The 16,265-nt window shown below is 40.5% G+C and overlaps 1 protein-coding gene across 3 annotated transcripts in view; it reads left to right on the forward strand.

The window, feature by feature from the left end:
- The window catches only part of smoc1 (SPARC related modular calcium binding 1), a 49,904-nt gene that overhangs the window by 18,450 nt on the left and 15,189 nt on the right, over positions 1-16,265 (forward strand). For 2 of the 3 annotated variants that reach the window (XM_083924444.1, XM_083924443.1), the window contains exons 3-9: positions 217-300; positions 2,447-2,559; positions 2,763-2,862; positions 5,963-6,010; positions 8,660-8,749; positions 9,713-9,793; positions 15,964-16,156. In XM_083924444.1, the coding sequence (XP_083780570.1) occupies positions 217-300; positions 2,447-2,559; positions 2,763-2,862; positions 5,963-6,010; positions 8,660-8,749; positions 9,713-9,793; positions 15,964-16,156 (709 nt within the window). The remainder of the gene's footprint in view (positions 1-216; positions 301-2,446; positions 2,560-2,762; positions 2,863-5,962; positions 6,011-8,659; positions 8,750-9,712; positions 9,794-15,963; positions 16,157-16,265) is intronic. The other variant, XM_083924445.1, reaches the window with a different exon arrangement.

A 16,265-nucleotide genomic window follows, 5' to 3' on the forward strand; every position in this document is an offset into this window, starting at 1 on the left:
TTTTGGGAGGAAAAACAGATAATCTAGGCTAGAAATTTTAACAATATACCAAGATGATGATGTAAAATCTCCAAGTACTGTAGGAGTGCATGATGGGTAAAATACTCTATCATGTTATGTGTCATTCTTTATCACAATATCCTTAGGTATGCATCTCTAGTATGCCTTAATCATCATGTGACTCCACAGAGCTTTGTGTGACTTGTGTGTGTTTAGGTAAAAACTGGGCAAAAATCGATCAGTTGCCAGTGGCTTCAGCACCAACATCCACATCTGAGGGGAGAGACCTGGAGGTCAAAGGTAAGGACACTAAGAACCTATGCATTTGATCAACAGTTCTACAAACAAGGAGCCACTATGAGGAGATGAAGTTCAAATGGTAGACTGTCATCTGTAGCAAAGATTCAAAGCCGGCTCTTAATCTTTACCTAAAATGGTAAAACAATGTTGTATGTAGAAGATGCACTGATTTAGTTCAGACTGAGAGCATGTTTAAGATGTTGCAGCTTTGACTGAACACCAGACAGTTTGGGGAAAGTGTAACTGACCAGAAGATGTCTTTTATTTTCCGCCTCTCTGTAAGCGTGTAAGTTTTTACAGACCAGGATCACACACTTCCTCAGTCTCTGGATGCCAGCCACTCAACAACAGCAGAGATTGATAGGTCTAGAGTCAAGGTTGGAACTTGGCATTTCCCTCCCCCTTTTTTCAGCCCCAATGTCGATGAGAAAAAACAGCATACCCAACCAAATCCATTTTTGGAGTGACTTTTCTTCCCTCTGCATGGTAATATGTGCTTTTGTTTCATAATATCATCGTTGTGCCAAGGAAAGGAAAGCAGGGCAAAGCTCAGAAAGTCTTTGTAGATGAGGCAGGCCTGGTTTTTTATAATGCAACTGTTGCTTTATTCAGGCAGACAGCTCATAGACCAATCCTTGTTTACAAAAGCAAAGTTTGGCGAAGGCTTACTGATGTGTGCATGAGATTCAGATTAAACACAACAGATAGATTTGACTAAACAAGATATAAATTACTAACAGGTACAACAAAGAACCACAAACACCAAATAAAAACACAGCTATGATGATTGCAACAGGCAAACCTGTTTATTCATTATTGAGCTGTGAATAAACAACCTGAGTAGAATCAACACATCATGAACCAGCGCCTTATTCGAAATCTCTAAAACAAAGATGATAAAGTGATGCCTTTTGCAGCCAAACATACCTAAATACATTAAAGAAACAAACATTTGGATGTGCATTAACACAGACAAGCATAAGGCAGAAAAATATCTGCTAACATTTCCATAAATCCGACTTATTGAAATGATTTCTTGGAGTCTTTAGAAAGATATTACGACAGGAGCACTATAATGTGTAATGGGACTAGTTTATAAAGTCAGATTAAACGTACTCTCAGTCAAAGTACAAGTTTATGAATTCATGTATCCATGCCTGTCCTTCTCGGTGACTTCATTACCGACTTCTGGCTCGGTTCAGTCTGTTTCTCTGGAGGAGACAACATGTCTGTCTCCTTTCAGGTCCAGAGACAAGTTTTTTAAACTTGTATTTATCCGGGGGAGAATGTTTGCCAAAAGTGGAGGACTGCGGCCGCACTGGTCAGCTCCCTGGTGTGAATGTGTATACACGAACAGTTGAACATGAAGCTCAAATCCACAGGAGCTGTGAGTGCAATAAAAACAGTGGGCGCTGATGGGATTTTGAACCAGTGACCAGCTGTTATGGAGCCCACTACAGTCTCTGACCTTTCAGTCACTTCCATCTCTGTCCCCTGAGTGCAGGTCTGGCTCATCAGAGCTGCAGGAACACAGGCTCACTTTCCACTGGCATTTCAAAATCAGTGTGACGCACTCCTCAAAACTAACAATGTGGTGCTCATAGCCTACCTCTGGCAGTGGTAATGGTCAGTGTCGTGGAATGTGTTGTTTTTTCGAATAGTGTAATAAAACGGTCTTTGTGGGTTCTTTTGTGGTCTTTATGGGTTTAATGTATCTGCACTGCAAGATGTTTTTAAAATCAGTTTGGAGAGTTCTTTCAGAATCCTGAGCAACCATCACTGCAGCTTTTCCTGTGCTTAAAACTTGTAAAAGGCTGCTCTTCATCAGGAAAGAAGAATAGCCTTAAGGTTGGAAATTCAGCTCATAACTGACTGGAAAAAAGAAGTGCAGAAAGTTAATAAATAATGCTCTTCTCCCTGTACATCTATCAAAAATATGCCCTTGAGTAAGGCGCTGAAATGTCAGACAGCGCTCTGTGGCCAACAGTAGTAAACGGTGGTTGTAATGTTCGGCTCCCAGGTGTGAACAGGGTGTTGTTGACAAAGAACACGCCTCCTCAAAAAAAAAACCCAAACAACAAAAAAAACAACAACAGCAGTGCTGGAGGTTTGTATGAGAGGACTCTGTTCTGTCAATCTGTTACAGACGCAGGTCAATCCAAGTGTCGCGTTGAGAGGAACCAGGCTCTGGAACAAGCCAGGAGACCTCAGGAGTCCATGTTTATCCCAGAGTGCAACGAGGATGGAACATTTGCACAGGTCTGTTGTACCTCCACAGATTTATTTTACTTCATGTTTTTCAGTCTTCATCTTCATCAATGGCTTTTGAAACTTCTTCTTCAAATCATCCAGGTGATCAGAAATATTGAATTGTCCTCTTCACCCTCTGCTGTATTTACTAACCAAATCATATATATTACAGTACAAAGCTATTGGTGCGATTTACCTTTTTGCACCTGCAGGTCCAGTGCCATACTCTGACAGGTTACTGCTGGTGTGTCACCAGTGACGGCAAGCCAGTGAGTGGTTCCTCTGTGCACAACAGGACCCCGGTGTGTTCAGGTACTGGGGGGGAGGGGCACCAGCCCGGCAACCTGCGGATGAAATGCCCAGAGTTTTTCAAATTAATCTTAAAACGTTTTTGTCAAACAAGGTTGCCGATGTGTCAGGCTGCTGCCAACACAGCTTGCATCTGTCCTGCCTTAAGTACTGTGCACAGTGATTAGAGTCTTAGTTGTTTGTGCAAGCTCTACTTCAGAGTAATGTTTAACAGGTTTTATGACTAAAACCCCAGTAAAAAAACAGTAGGGTTGGATGTTTCCTGACAATTCTTTATAGGGATGGAGAAGCAGCATAACGAGCATTTAAAAGTTTTCAATGGTGGCTGCATTTGTAGGATGTTGGAGCCAAGAGTGCTTGGAAGCCAAGTCCCTGGGGTTTGGGCCAATTAACATACAGTTACTTTAGGAATTGGACTTTTTTTCGTTATAGTATACTGCAGAAATGAGTTCTTAAACCTGGAAATGAGTTAGCATTTTTGCACTTCTGACTTTATTGAATGGGTTTGTGGTTAGAGGACTGAAATAAAGTCTGTGGTTGACACAGGCTTAATAGATTTTAATGTTCTACAAGATAAAATACGTCAGTCAGTACGGCACTGGTACATTTTGAAGCTTGTACGTGTCTTTAAAGAGGCGGTTGCTAACAAGTGGTTAAATGAGACTACAAACGTCAGTTGCAAGCTAACGGGTGGTGTAGTTTGTTTACAGCCTAACATTAGATTTTTACCTTTCGTGTCCCAGCATGAGGACATGCAAATGATACATGGTCATCTGTGAAGAATATCTGGCTAAACAAAACATCTAAGTCTCATAAACTTCTCTTCACCACAGAGCCAATTTTCTACAAAAATCCAAAATTCATTTGAAAATTCCAGTTGTTTTTTTGTTGAAGGTAGCAGACCGATGCTGCTTGCAGTACTCTATTCACTGGGAATCGTTTTCATTGATAGGCTTCAGTTCCTTCTCAAATAAAAGACAGAGATTGGATGCAGTACATTCAAGGTAGAACTTAAATAGAGTAAAAATCAGCGAACTGTCCCTACATCCGAAATAGTGAACAGCCTTTGGGTTACAGTTAAAGACGGTCTGTCTGTTTTGCCATACTACGGGCACATGTGTATAACATGTCATGTGGTGTGTAGCAGGTGCAAGGTCAACAAGAAGGCTAATGGCCATACATCCAGGGGCCTCCCAGCCCTCCCCCTCATCTAACTGCTCTCAGCAGGCTGGAGGAGAGGGAGCGGGGCTCTGCACACTCATCCTGGATGGGAACACTTTATGATAATCACCATCATTTTCCCTCAGAAGATAATACACATGGGTCTTTGCCAGAATTGGATTGCACAGTCACTAGAGCATATGGTGCAAATTTTGTGTGGAGAGTGTGGTGAGAGCGGTCGCATGCCCCTCTGAAGCTGCTCAACAGACCGCCAGAGGCTTCCTGCTCTCTGTGTCTTTTCCCCTTATCTCCCTCTTTCTGCCTCAATCTTCTCTGCCTTCACTTTTCTCTGTATCCCCAGTTTGTGCCACTAATCACCTGTATGATTGGCACCTGCTGAGTTCCAGTCCTTTGAATGAGAAAAGATCACACATTTCATTCCATTCATACAGGAAAAACACACTGCTTTTGCCGTTTAAGAACTGTATGTCCTGTCATACCATAAAGTGGCGCAGCAATTTCTATTGTGTTTCTGCACAAATTAGGCAGCGCCTGAGGCTTCATGTGCAGAGTAACTACTTGTGGTGTCTGTTGCAAACTGGACAGCAAGTTTACAAAGTTTTCATTTTTGTACCATTTACTAACCATTTTTATTCCATTTTTGATTCTATAGTTCTCCTTTCACTCAGAGGTCATCACTGTCGAGATGGTTTGCAATAGGTCAATGGTAAAAATGTACAAAGAAACTTAATTGGCACCTCTTTTGTTATATCGCTGACTCGTTCCAATCTTTTTTTTAAGCAAAAAGTGCTAAATGTCTCTTGTTTCAAGTTTGTTTAATGTAAGGATATTTGGCTTTCTTTGTTATATTTGATATTATTGAGATCTTTTGGAAGATCAGACAAATTAAGCACTCTGAAGACATAACTGACTATGCAGAGTTTTGATGGCTGTTTTTCTATTACCTTTGATGGAGAATAAGCAAGAATCAACAAACTAATCATTAGTAGTAGGCCTACTCAAGAAAATCAAGAATTACTTCTTTGAGATCAACAGCAATGACTTTTGCTGTACTCTACCAGCACTCAATGGAAGAAATCATTTCAGTTGTGCAGGTTTAAACAAACTTGTGAAAATGTAGTTTATGGCGCAACATAATCTCTACTTATCTCATTTCTGTCCTGCATAAGATCCAATATCTTCATTGTTTCTTGCAAAGGTATGTATGATGCTGGTACCAGAATCCGGGCACAGTAAACCTGGTACAGCTGCTGCAGTCGTACATACCCAACTCTCCTTCCCTCTCACCTGACAACAAATAACCTTCACTGACATGCTCAGACACCCCTGTACACTATGAGCCAAATCAACCATCTCACATACATTTGCAGGAAACTTCCGTGAATTTATGGGAACTCATGCTGGGACAAGTGGATTGTCAGGTAGTAAATTTCCTTCCAGTTGCCTGCACTCAAAAATGTTCCCCTTTACCCTTTTATTGTAATTGGTTGCACTGTCTGACGTTGCTCTTTTCCTCCGTGCATCCATGCATGAAACCAACTACCTGCATGCACCAAATGAGAATATTTGCAAATGTACAGCTTAATTTAGCTTAATTTCTACGGTTGGTGCAGATCACTCTGATTTGCATTAGTCAGAATTAAGAAGATGCAAGAAGCATATTGTTTCAGTGTGCCATTAAATACTAACATAATGTACTCATCAAACTTTTTATACATCTCCGCATTTAACTCTAAGTCAAGATGTGAGTGACTTGAGTTCTTGCAAAACTGCAGTAAGGTGGTAAATTATAAGTATTTCTTTTTGTTTCTAAAATGAGTCAACAGCATTTTGAAATCAAATTATTGAAATGTCCCCCAGGAGTTGTTGCTGCTGTCCAGTCTTTGCTTTGTACATGTTATGTTTTTTTTTTTCTTTACAGGGTCAGTAACCGATAGACCACCCGGGCTACCGAACTCTGGTAGAAAAGGTGAGTTGAGATCTGCTGTAAGTTTGCGTGTGCATGTGTGTGAGTGTTTGTATGAAAACGACAGAAAGAGAGCACAAGTTCAAAATGTCTTTTGACCTGATTTTGTTCCATCTGATCTATGCAAAGTCCATATTTGTGCAGAGCCGAAATGTTTAAGACTCTACTTGTAATTTTAAGGAGAATTTGGATGAAAATAGTCTTTATAGTAAATGACTTACATATTATAAGTAGCATTTCATTTATAAAGCATGTTAACATGATGCTGAGCAAACCTCAGAGACAGATACTACAACATAACTACTGTAATTCTCAAGTATTCCTTCAGTAAGCGATCAGTAACAGTGTGCCACAAAAACTTTATGCTTTTGCTCCAGTTATGTCCTCGGCTGAAACTGTAAAATATGCTAACATTATTATTAGACAATACTGTAGTTTTACTCTAGTTTCATCAAAGTAATTAAATCAATTAAATAAAACTGAAGTGATTTCTTGCATGGGTCTGCTTGCATCATAAGACAAAACCTCATTGAAAATACATTATAAAGTCCTTTTAAGCCCAGAAAAGATATGCAGGCTCTCAGGGTTTCTCTGTTAAAAAGCACTTTAGTTGTTTCCGAGTGCAGAGGGTGTTTTACACAGTAGAGCGGTTCGCTGTCAATGCTTATATTATTTGTTTTTTTCCCCTCACAGTTTGTAGCTCACAGTCCAGACCTGGATCAAACAGTAATTGACAAATACTGTAAGTTACAGAATTTGTTTTAACATGCTCAGCATACATAATCAGTGTGTTTTACATTTGGAAATTTCAGGAAGTGTAAGAAAATTATCAAAAAGAAATTTAACGAATACTGGTAAATATTTCTGACTAGTGTTTGACCCAGGTTTGCAGTTGTCTGAGACCAACGTAGTACGGTTGTATTTTATTCACAGTTTCACCAGATCAGGTCAGTTTGGCCTCAAGTGTTAATAAATTGCAGACAAACCATCTGATTTAAGGATTTACTTTAGTTTTGTGTAGAATGACTCCAGTTCTCTGTGGTTTGCTTTTGATCAAATTATTTCCCAAGGAAAGTTCCGGATGCTACAAAACTGCACAAGGGTGAGTATTTTAGGTAGCATTATCTAAGATTTATTACAACTTCTCAATTTATTAAACAGGACAAAAGATCTTTCATCCTTTCAAAATATTTTAAGTACTGTGCTACACAATAAGTCTGTCTTAGTTTTTAGAAAAAAGTAGCAAAAGTCAACCTTGAATATGAGTTTTATTAATTCAGTTGAGCGTTGTATATCTGTGAGTGAACAAGTCTATGTACATGAATCCTGCTGTCTTGTAGACATTTTCTTTATCACACAGTATTATAACTGGAAAGATGTTGGGACAGAGAGAATATATTTCTTTATTATGGTTTGTAACCGCATCTTTTTTATCTACAATATAAGACGTCAGTGGCTCATATTTTGACTAAAAGATTAAGACCACCAAATATCACTTCATTATACGTTTTGTTTTCCAGAATGAGAACATTTATGACAAGTACTCTATAGTTTGCAACTTTTTTATAGTTACTGATTAAATTCTGATGTTTTTCCCCTAAGGCATTCTTGAGAAAACTGAGGATGAAAGTCTGACAGCATATTCACTGGGAGCAAAGAACTTGGGAGACTTTTAATGTGATGAATAGTCATAAATATGGCGATACAGTGATCTTTAATAGTAATACTGTGGTTAGTATGTCATGTGGTTCACCAAATAAATCCTCGTATTAAAAAAGTACTGCTAGAACCCTTGTAAGGGCTATTTTTAGTGCTGAACACACCTGGATTCTGAGGGTGATGCTACTGTACAGGAAAGGCCCCAGGGGTCATAAAATGTCAGTCCAACTGGGAGAATAAATGGTAGATTGTGGCACTAGATGAAAGGTCAGGAGAACAACCAAAAAATATCACAATTCATTGTTTTAAATGTCATGAATATCCCCAACAAATTTTGGCATTGGTTTTTTGAGATTTACTTCTCATGGACCATGGCATGATTCGAGGGAGATTTCTGATGTGACGGTGGAGCCAGAATAATGATCGAACCATCACCAAAGTCAGTGGAACGTGTCCTAAGGATACCATCAGTATCGGTGCTGAATTTCAATGCAGTCTGGCTTCTCGTTGGAGCCGTACACTGGAGCAGCATTGTGGGAGGACCAACCAATCGGATGACGGATAATATCAACATCGGCATTCCTGTTATTTTGACAATCAAGGATGAAGAAGATCACACTCTACAATTGTTCAGAGGTCCGTTCACCTCTGTGTTGGTGTTAGTTGCCACACCAGCGCTGCGATCATGCAGGTCCTGATGGGGAGGGTGGTCTCCTCATGTGAGTGTATGTGAGTGTTTGTGTGTGAGTGGTTTACAGTGCATTTGTGAGGGAGTGTTTTAAATGTGCAGCTTGATTGTGTTGGTGTGAGAGTGTGGGTGTGAGAAGTTGCTTCAGTGATGTGTGAAAGATGAGCAAGGTGTGGGTGATTGTTTTTCTTACTATTCAATCTCTCTCTCTATCTGTTTTTCTATCTTTCTTGGCCGGGCCATGTGCAAATCCCAACCATTCAACAGTTCTGGAGAGTAGATTGTATTAACCTCAATAATGGTAGTCTCTTTCCGTTTCTTTCTCACCCTCAACCCAGATGATGGCTCCAAGCCCACGCCCACCATGGAGACTCACGTACCCCCTGAGGGTGATGGTAAGTCTAATCTATCTACTCCATCTGTAACACGGTGCTACGGTCAGTTAGCTAAGGAATTGGTGGGTTGCTCCATCTGGGTTGGGAGTGAGTTATTGCCTCAAGTTACAGGGTTCAAGAGTGAGGGTGAAATGGAGCGTGAGATGGACAGGTGGTTTGGTGCATTGTCAGCAGTGATGCTAGCGTTGTACCAGACTGTTGTGTTAAAGACAGAGCTGGAAGTCTACCTTCTACGTTCCGACCCTCACCTATGGTCATGAACTTTGGGTAGTGACCGAAAGAATGATATCTCAAAACCAAGCAGCTGAAATGAATTTCCGCTGTAGGGTGGTTGGGCTCAGCCTTAGAGATAGAGTGAGGAGGTCAGACATTCGGAGGAAGCTTGGAGTAGAGCTGCTGCTTCTTTGCGTTGAAAGGGGCCAGTTGAGGTGGTTCGGGCATCTTATTATTATTAGGATGCCTTCTGAACACCTCTTATTGGAAGTTTTCCTGGCATGTCCAACTGGTAAGAGGCCAGAACACGCTGGGGAGATTATGTATCTCGTCTGGCCTGGGAACGCCTCAACAAGCCCCAGGAAGAGCTGGAAAACGCTGGGGAGAGGGACGCCTGGAATACTTTCCTTAGACCTGGCCCCTGATGAGTGGATGAAAATGGATTGATGGATTGATGGATGGATAGAAGACGCCATTTCTTAAGAATGCACCATTATATTAAATGGAAAACTCCCTCACTCAAAAATACCAGATGACCTATTTGATATTTTTGGAAATACTGGGATCTTTCCTGAAGTTTTAATTTTGGTTTTGTGGGAAAAGCTTGGCTGTGCAAGTGTTTGAAATATGCAGCTACTATTGGATCTGGTGCAGCTCACGAGGAATAAAGCTTAGCTGTGGTATATTCTGTGGAGATCATCTAAAAGCATGGAAGTTATTGATCTGTACTTTGTCTTCCTGTCATTGCAGAGATAACTGCTCCAACGCTGTGGATTAAACAGCTGGTTTATAAGGAGAATAAACAGAACAGTTCCAATTCCAGAAAGCAAGGTAAGACTAAGAAACCATCATTCTGAGAAGTTTACGCATAAACTCTTCCTTAATATGAGTCATAAACAAATGGCCTATACAGCCAAGAGTTCCTAATTAATATGATCTAGTACACTATCAACCTAGTACTCATAGATTGCCAACACAGCTTTGGCAGTTTATGCATGTGGGAAGTGATGGACTGTGTCTTTGACCACATCACTGATAAACCCACCTCCCCTCCCAGTACAACCACCTACTCAAATATCACCCATGCGCTGTCAACAGCCACAATTTTTAGCCACATATTGATCTTAAGATCAAAAATACAGTTCAAACCCTGAACAAAGTGAACACTCTGAAAGTATCAACTCATCTCGGTTTAACTGGTTTCAAAGCCACCAGTTTCAGATGAAATGTAAAACATTTCCAGTTTGAGGACAGCCCTGTGCCGCCGGGGTTATGTTTCTTGGTTTCTTTCCTTTGGTGTAATTTGTTTAGCTTTCTCTGTCTCCTTTTCAATTACACCTCAACATGTTCACTACCCTCTGGGCAGCTGAATGCCTTTCACGCTTCTGCAGCAAGTCAATGGGTGAATGTGGTGCAGGGAGTGTCAGTGTATGTCTGGATGAATACATGTGTTAGCTTATATATGGGACTGTGTCTGTCTTTTATTAAAGTCTTGCTTTATTAATGTCTTCTAGTTTACCACTGAAGTGCCGCAGTGGAACGTTTTAATGCCCCATAGTTGAGACAAATAGTTTTTTATGTTAGTGACGTTTGCTGAAGATACACAGGTTTGGGAAATTAACAGATAAGTTCAAAGAGATTAATCTTCAAACCCCCCCCCCCCCGTTAAATCAGATGTTTATGTGCTTCTGCACCTTCATATATGAATATTTTCAACAAATATGTGAATGTCTATCTTAAATGTCCGCATGTTATATTAAGACGCGAGTTTAGCTCTCTCCCACACAATAAATTGCACAAACAGTTGATTGTAATATGGGGTTTCAAGAATGATGGCGATGTGGCAGGGGAAACTGTGGTCAGGGCAGCACTAAGGATTGTATTTTGGATGAGAGATTCACTGTGACAGCTCTTTGAAACTTCTATGGAAACACCAGCTTCCTGTTTCCAATTAGCATCCGGTGTCCTCAAAGTACAAGCAACAAGGCCGACTGAGGGGGAGATGTCATCAGGTTTAGTACATGTGAGATGTGTGTATCTGCGTATGATTGCAAACACTAAGTGTGTAAGCGAGTTTGTGTGTATCAAAAAGGAGATTTGATGCCTGTGTATGACTTTGCATGTGTACATGAAAATGTACATATTCCTGTGTGTGATTCAGAGTTGGGAATTAACCAAGTACAACTCGAGTACTGCACTAAAGTTGTGATGTACTTCAGCATTTTCATTTTGGTAACCTTTTTCTCCTCTACATTTCAGAAAGAAACATTGTACTTTATGATATATGTAGTTACTACAGTATATTAGTTAACTCAAAGATTCACATTTAACAGCCTGAAAACTTTCACATGAGCCAGTACTTTAATCTAGGATATTCGAGTACATTCAGTCAGCGCCGAAACAATTAGAAAAGACGATCGACAGATTAATAGATTCTCATTTCAGCAGGATTTGCTGCTTTTCTTTGTCCTACATAAACTGAATGTCTTTGGGATTTCAATTATTGGTAGGATAAAGCCAATTTTGTGAACAAAGCTAATCAATGAATCCAATTGGTAATAATCGTTAGTTGCAGCTCTACATTTATACTTAAGTTTCTGTGAATGGAAAAATTTAAATGGAGGGATGAAGGATTTTTAACACACATCAGAGTCTATATTTACTCAAGTAAAGAATTTGAATACTTCTTTCATGACTGGTGGGAGAGTGTTTCTTGTTGTTGCTGTTGTTATTGGTCTGCTTCATTCTCTTGATAGATGCCAGGTGTTTTAGGTCCAAATCCAGAGAGTCTAAAACTGCAAGTAGTCAACAGGAGAGATAGTTTGCAATTATTACACAGAGCTTCCTTTATTTCTTTCCAACTAAAAGTACTTGCAAAGTGCAAGTTTTGGGTCCAACAGATCCTCAATATCAGGTCTTTCTCTCCCTACACGCTGGAAAACCTGAGTGCTGAGAAAGCAGCCCTCCTCTGTGCACATAAACTATGTTATTAATTTACTGGCTTACTCCCTGTCTCTGGATACCCCATAATTATGATTTAGAGCAATGCAGAGATTGTGTTAATGAAACGTATTTGCTTAGGCGAGCGATGCAAAGTCCATTTTTCAAAAAAGATGCTTTTGTTGCCAGACTTTGACATGCTGTTGTTCCAATGTTGTAACGAGGGGGAAGCGCTCTCTCATGCAGCTCATTTATAAAAGTGTGTGGAGAACCAGGAACTCGCCAACTCCCCTCTTGTGGCAAGGTAAACAAAATGTTGAATTTTAAAGCAAACATGTCATCTAAACGTAAGTCCTAAAAAGGGATTTTGTTTCCTTAATCCTATTTGCATGTGTAGTTCGAGGCCACGTGAATTTATGTTTTACTCTTCAGCACGATAAGCGATGACAGTAAACATGCTAATGAATGATGTGTTGAAAAGTAGACTGATTGTGTTGAGAATTACAGATCTACTTCATGAATTAACTCTCCATCCTGTCTGGTTCTGTTGTTCTTTAGGACGGACACACACACACACGCACGCACGCACGCGCGCGCGCACACACACACACACACACACTATTGCAGTGATTACCCCACAGCTGAAAGCCATTGGAGAGAAGTAAAGAGGAGAAAGCGCTGGGTGGGGTGGGGGTAGGTCCAGAGAAGGAGGTATTAGAATAGAGAGAAGCAGAGAGAGAAAGAAAAGGAAAGTGAAGGAATGAGGGATAAAAGCTTTAGAGATGTGAGAGGAAGGGATAGAAAGAGTGATGAAATGTGTATGATAAAGGAAGAGAAAGAGAAACTGAGAAATCCAGAAAAGAGAAGACGATTAAAAAAAATAGTTTCCCTTGGCTCGGAGCCTGGAGGACGAAGGCCAACGTGAAAGGCTTAAAATAGGGCAAGACACTTTTTTCCTGTATCAGTTTGCCCTGAAGAAAAAATGACCACAACAACCAGAAAAGTGTTACAGCAGTTCCTGACAGCCACTTGTGTGGTTTTCAGGACAATATTTGTTTTCTGAGGGTTTGTGTCTCTAATAAGTTGTTTCCTGTCAGGGGTCGAGAAATAAAATTGAAAAAAAGAAACAAAAATAAAAAAATAAATAGAGCAGAAACGTGGATATCTGAAGCACGCAACTATGTCATAGATTGGATTTCAACTCCACACAAAACTGAGAGGATTACATTGCAAGAGCCCTGCCTTTTTCCATTTATATGTATAAAAACAATTTTCTTTTGGGAATCCTAGCGCCTGGCGCCAGCATAACCTCTGTATAATAAACAGTGCTAAATAATTTGGATGTGAAGGAACCTTGGCGAGGACCAGAGCCACGGCACAGCGCTAAGAACACTTGAGTATGAGTCTTCGCAGAAGAAAAACTTTGGTGTTGACACGTTTAGTTCTCTGTTGGCAGTCATGCTAAGGAAACATGAATACTGCCTCACATACACCGACCAACCCTCCTGCAGCTGAACCTGCCACCACTGTCATCCCCATCCTTATTAACATTATCATCGAGAATGACAAAGGACGATTTCTTTTAACATTTGTAGATCATGTTTTGGGAAATATAAATGTGAGTCTTGTGAACCCTGAAACCAATTAGTATTGTGCTTGTGTGTGCCATGGATTGAAGGGTGTATTTACTCCTTTCTGTCGGGCATTTACAGTTTTTAGATTGCTGTGGTGAGCATGTGGTGTTAGGGCTAGGGAGACATACAGTATCAGGTTGGCCAGTAAACATACTGTGGGGCAGAGACTGGCAGGTGAATTCACAGAAGGATTGCACGACTCCACAAATAAGAATACTAACAATAATAATAATAATATGGATGAGCGTTTAAAGGTTGTAAAAAGTGATATAAAACTGTGCTATTGAGCAGATAGCATCACAGTGCTACTGTGTTTTTTGCATGTATTTAAATGAGGAAATCAAAATTGTCCTTTCTATGCAAATAAGCTTCATTGCAAAAAGTCCAATTCCCAATGATCAGCTCTTATACTGAAATTATTAGCGTATCTTCATTTTCAGTCTGAAGATGTGCGTTTGAAACCACATCTGTCAACAGCACTGACAGAATGGGTTTTTAAATCACAAATAGAAGAAGAAGAATTCCTTTATTAGTCCCGCAACGGGGGAAATTAGATTTTTTCACTCCATTATTGTTATTCATGTTACAGACACAGGCCCGAAATACACACACATGCACAGACAGGACCTATATACATGCAATTAATGGAGAGATGTTGTGATGAGCGAGGGGGCTGCCAGTGACCAGAGCCCCGTCCAGCCACCAGTCCACGCTCCATTCATGGTCCACACAGGGACTCGAACCGGCGACCCTCCGGTTCCCAGCCAGGAGCAAGTCACCTATGGACTGAGCAACTGCCACCCCCCCAAATACTGTCCGCACCCTGCCGTTTTCTGGAAATGTACTAAGTCCAACATTCGCTATCCTTTTGGCTCTATTTTGGTCTCTGCCAATTCTTCATATTAAAAAAAACAGCTCTTAAAGCTGCAAGATTTTCTAGTTTCTGAATTTTCTTGCTGCACCTAGAAACAAGGTTGATTGGAGCGCTGAGTCTGTACCAGCTTTAAAACCAAAACAATGATCTAAAAAGACCATAAATCTGGATGATAATTCTCTGGGTTTGTGACCAAAAGATCCCTTTCACATACAAGCAGTCATTAGATGCAGTGTTAATATAGAAATATTGATTATAGCCAAAGTAAGGAAGTCTGTGAAAGCTTCCTCCGTCACTGTTGTGTGTTTGAGAATATACTCAAAATTCTGTAGAAGAGAAGTGCCATATCTAATTTCACAAGCTCCTTTCCTGGTGTTGTAGAATCAGGCAGCAACTGTGCCGTATTGTCCTAATTACGCTCTGGTTACTGGAACCGTGTGAGTTGAGACTACCGGAACTAATGGCTCTAATCAGCTCTGCAATGTGAAAATAAAATACAGAATGCAGAAAGGGTTTCAAACAATTAGCGTGACCCTTTTTATTTGAGCTCAATGCTTCACAGCGCACGTGAATGTAAAATGAAGAATGAATCAGAAAGGGTAAAAGCACACTTCATCGCCATGGCTACAAGTTTCGCATGCAGCTCTGTTGTACATGACTTAAGAGTGAGCGATGGACTAAATGGATGTGAATGTAAATAAAGTGTGGTGGGACAAGGTGTTGCAGGACTATCTCTTGAGGGCTGAGCGGCTGTTGTTGAACAGATAGACATGACCGATCGTGGCGGGGAAAGAATTCTGATACAACCCGAGGAAAGACTAGTAAAGGAGTTATGGTAGGACCAGCCCGATAGTGCTGGATACAGAATGGTTGATACAGCTTGGTAAGATTTGTTGATAGCAGCCTCCCTTGTAGACCAGTCTTCCAGTAAATTTGCTGCTTGACATCCAGTTGCATCATGGGCCATATGTCCATGGGATGAAGCAGTATTAAAAAGTATCTGCGCACTGACACACAGCAGCTTTTAATAGCAGCTTCCTAGTGCATGCGAAACCTTACAATACTGTTCCCTGGCTCTGCTCTCAAAACTCAATCCTGCGTAGCGTGTTGCACTGATCACATACAGCGCTGTTCTGCTAAATGTGATACTTATGTGAAAAATTACTCTTGAAACATCAAAACAAAAAAATCTGACATTACAGCCAAGTAAGCAGCAAAAAAAAGAACGCCCTCAATATGCAACAGTTGCTCTATAAAGTGACCTGAAAAATGATCAATGTACGCCTTTTACCAATCAGAAGCTGACCATTCATAATAGAAATTGACGTACACTAAATTCAACATCCATAAGCATACCTCTTTAAATTCTTTGTTTAATAGATTAGCTGTGACATGATTATCCTCAACCAGGTTTACGTTTAAAGATATCCAGGTGTTTCTTTCATGTAATCCTACACCATCCCCTATTAATCTTGTGACTGATCATTTTTTGTGTTTGTTCTGGTTTCCTTATTGTGTTGCCTCTGTATTGAGTGTGTTTCTCATGGTTTTAGAGAAAGTTCCCTCTTGTGACCAGGAGCGACAGAGCGCATTGGACGAGGCTCGGCAAAATCCTCGCGAGGCCATTTTCATCCCCGACTGTGGGCCCGGAGGCCTTTACAAACCAGTCCAGTGCCACCAGTCCACAGGCTACTGCTGGTGTGTTCTGGTGGACACCGGACGGCCCATTCCTGGAACATCCACAAGGTAAGATGTTGTATCAGAAATAGCACTATAAACACTTTATTTTCTGCCAAAGTTAGAATGACTATCTTATATCCTTATGGCAGGACAGGTGGATTGAGCAAAAACATAA

The sequence above is a fragment of the Echiichthys vipera genome (assembly GCF_963691815.1).
Source record: "Echiichthys vipera genome assembly, chromosome: 12".
Taxonomy (NCBI): domain Eukaryota; kingdom Metazoa; phylum Chordata; class Actinopteri; order Perciformes; family Trachinidae; genus Echiichthys; species Echiichthys vipera.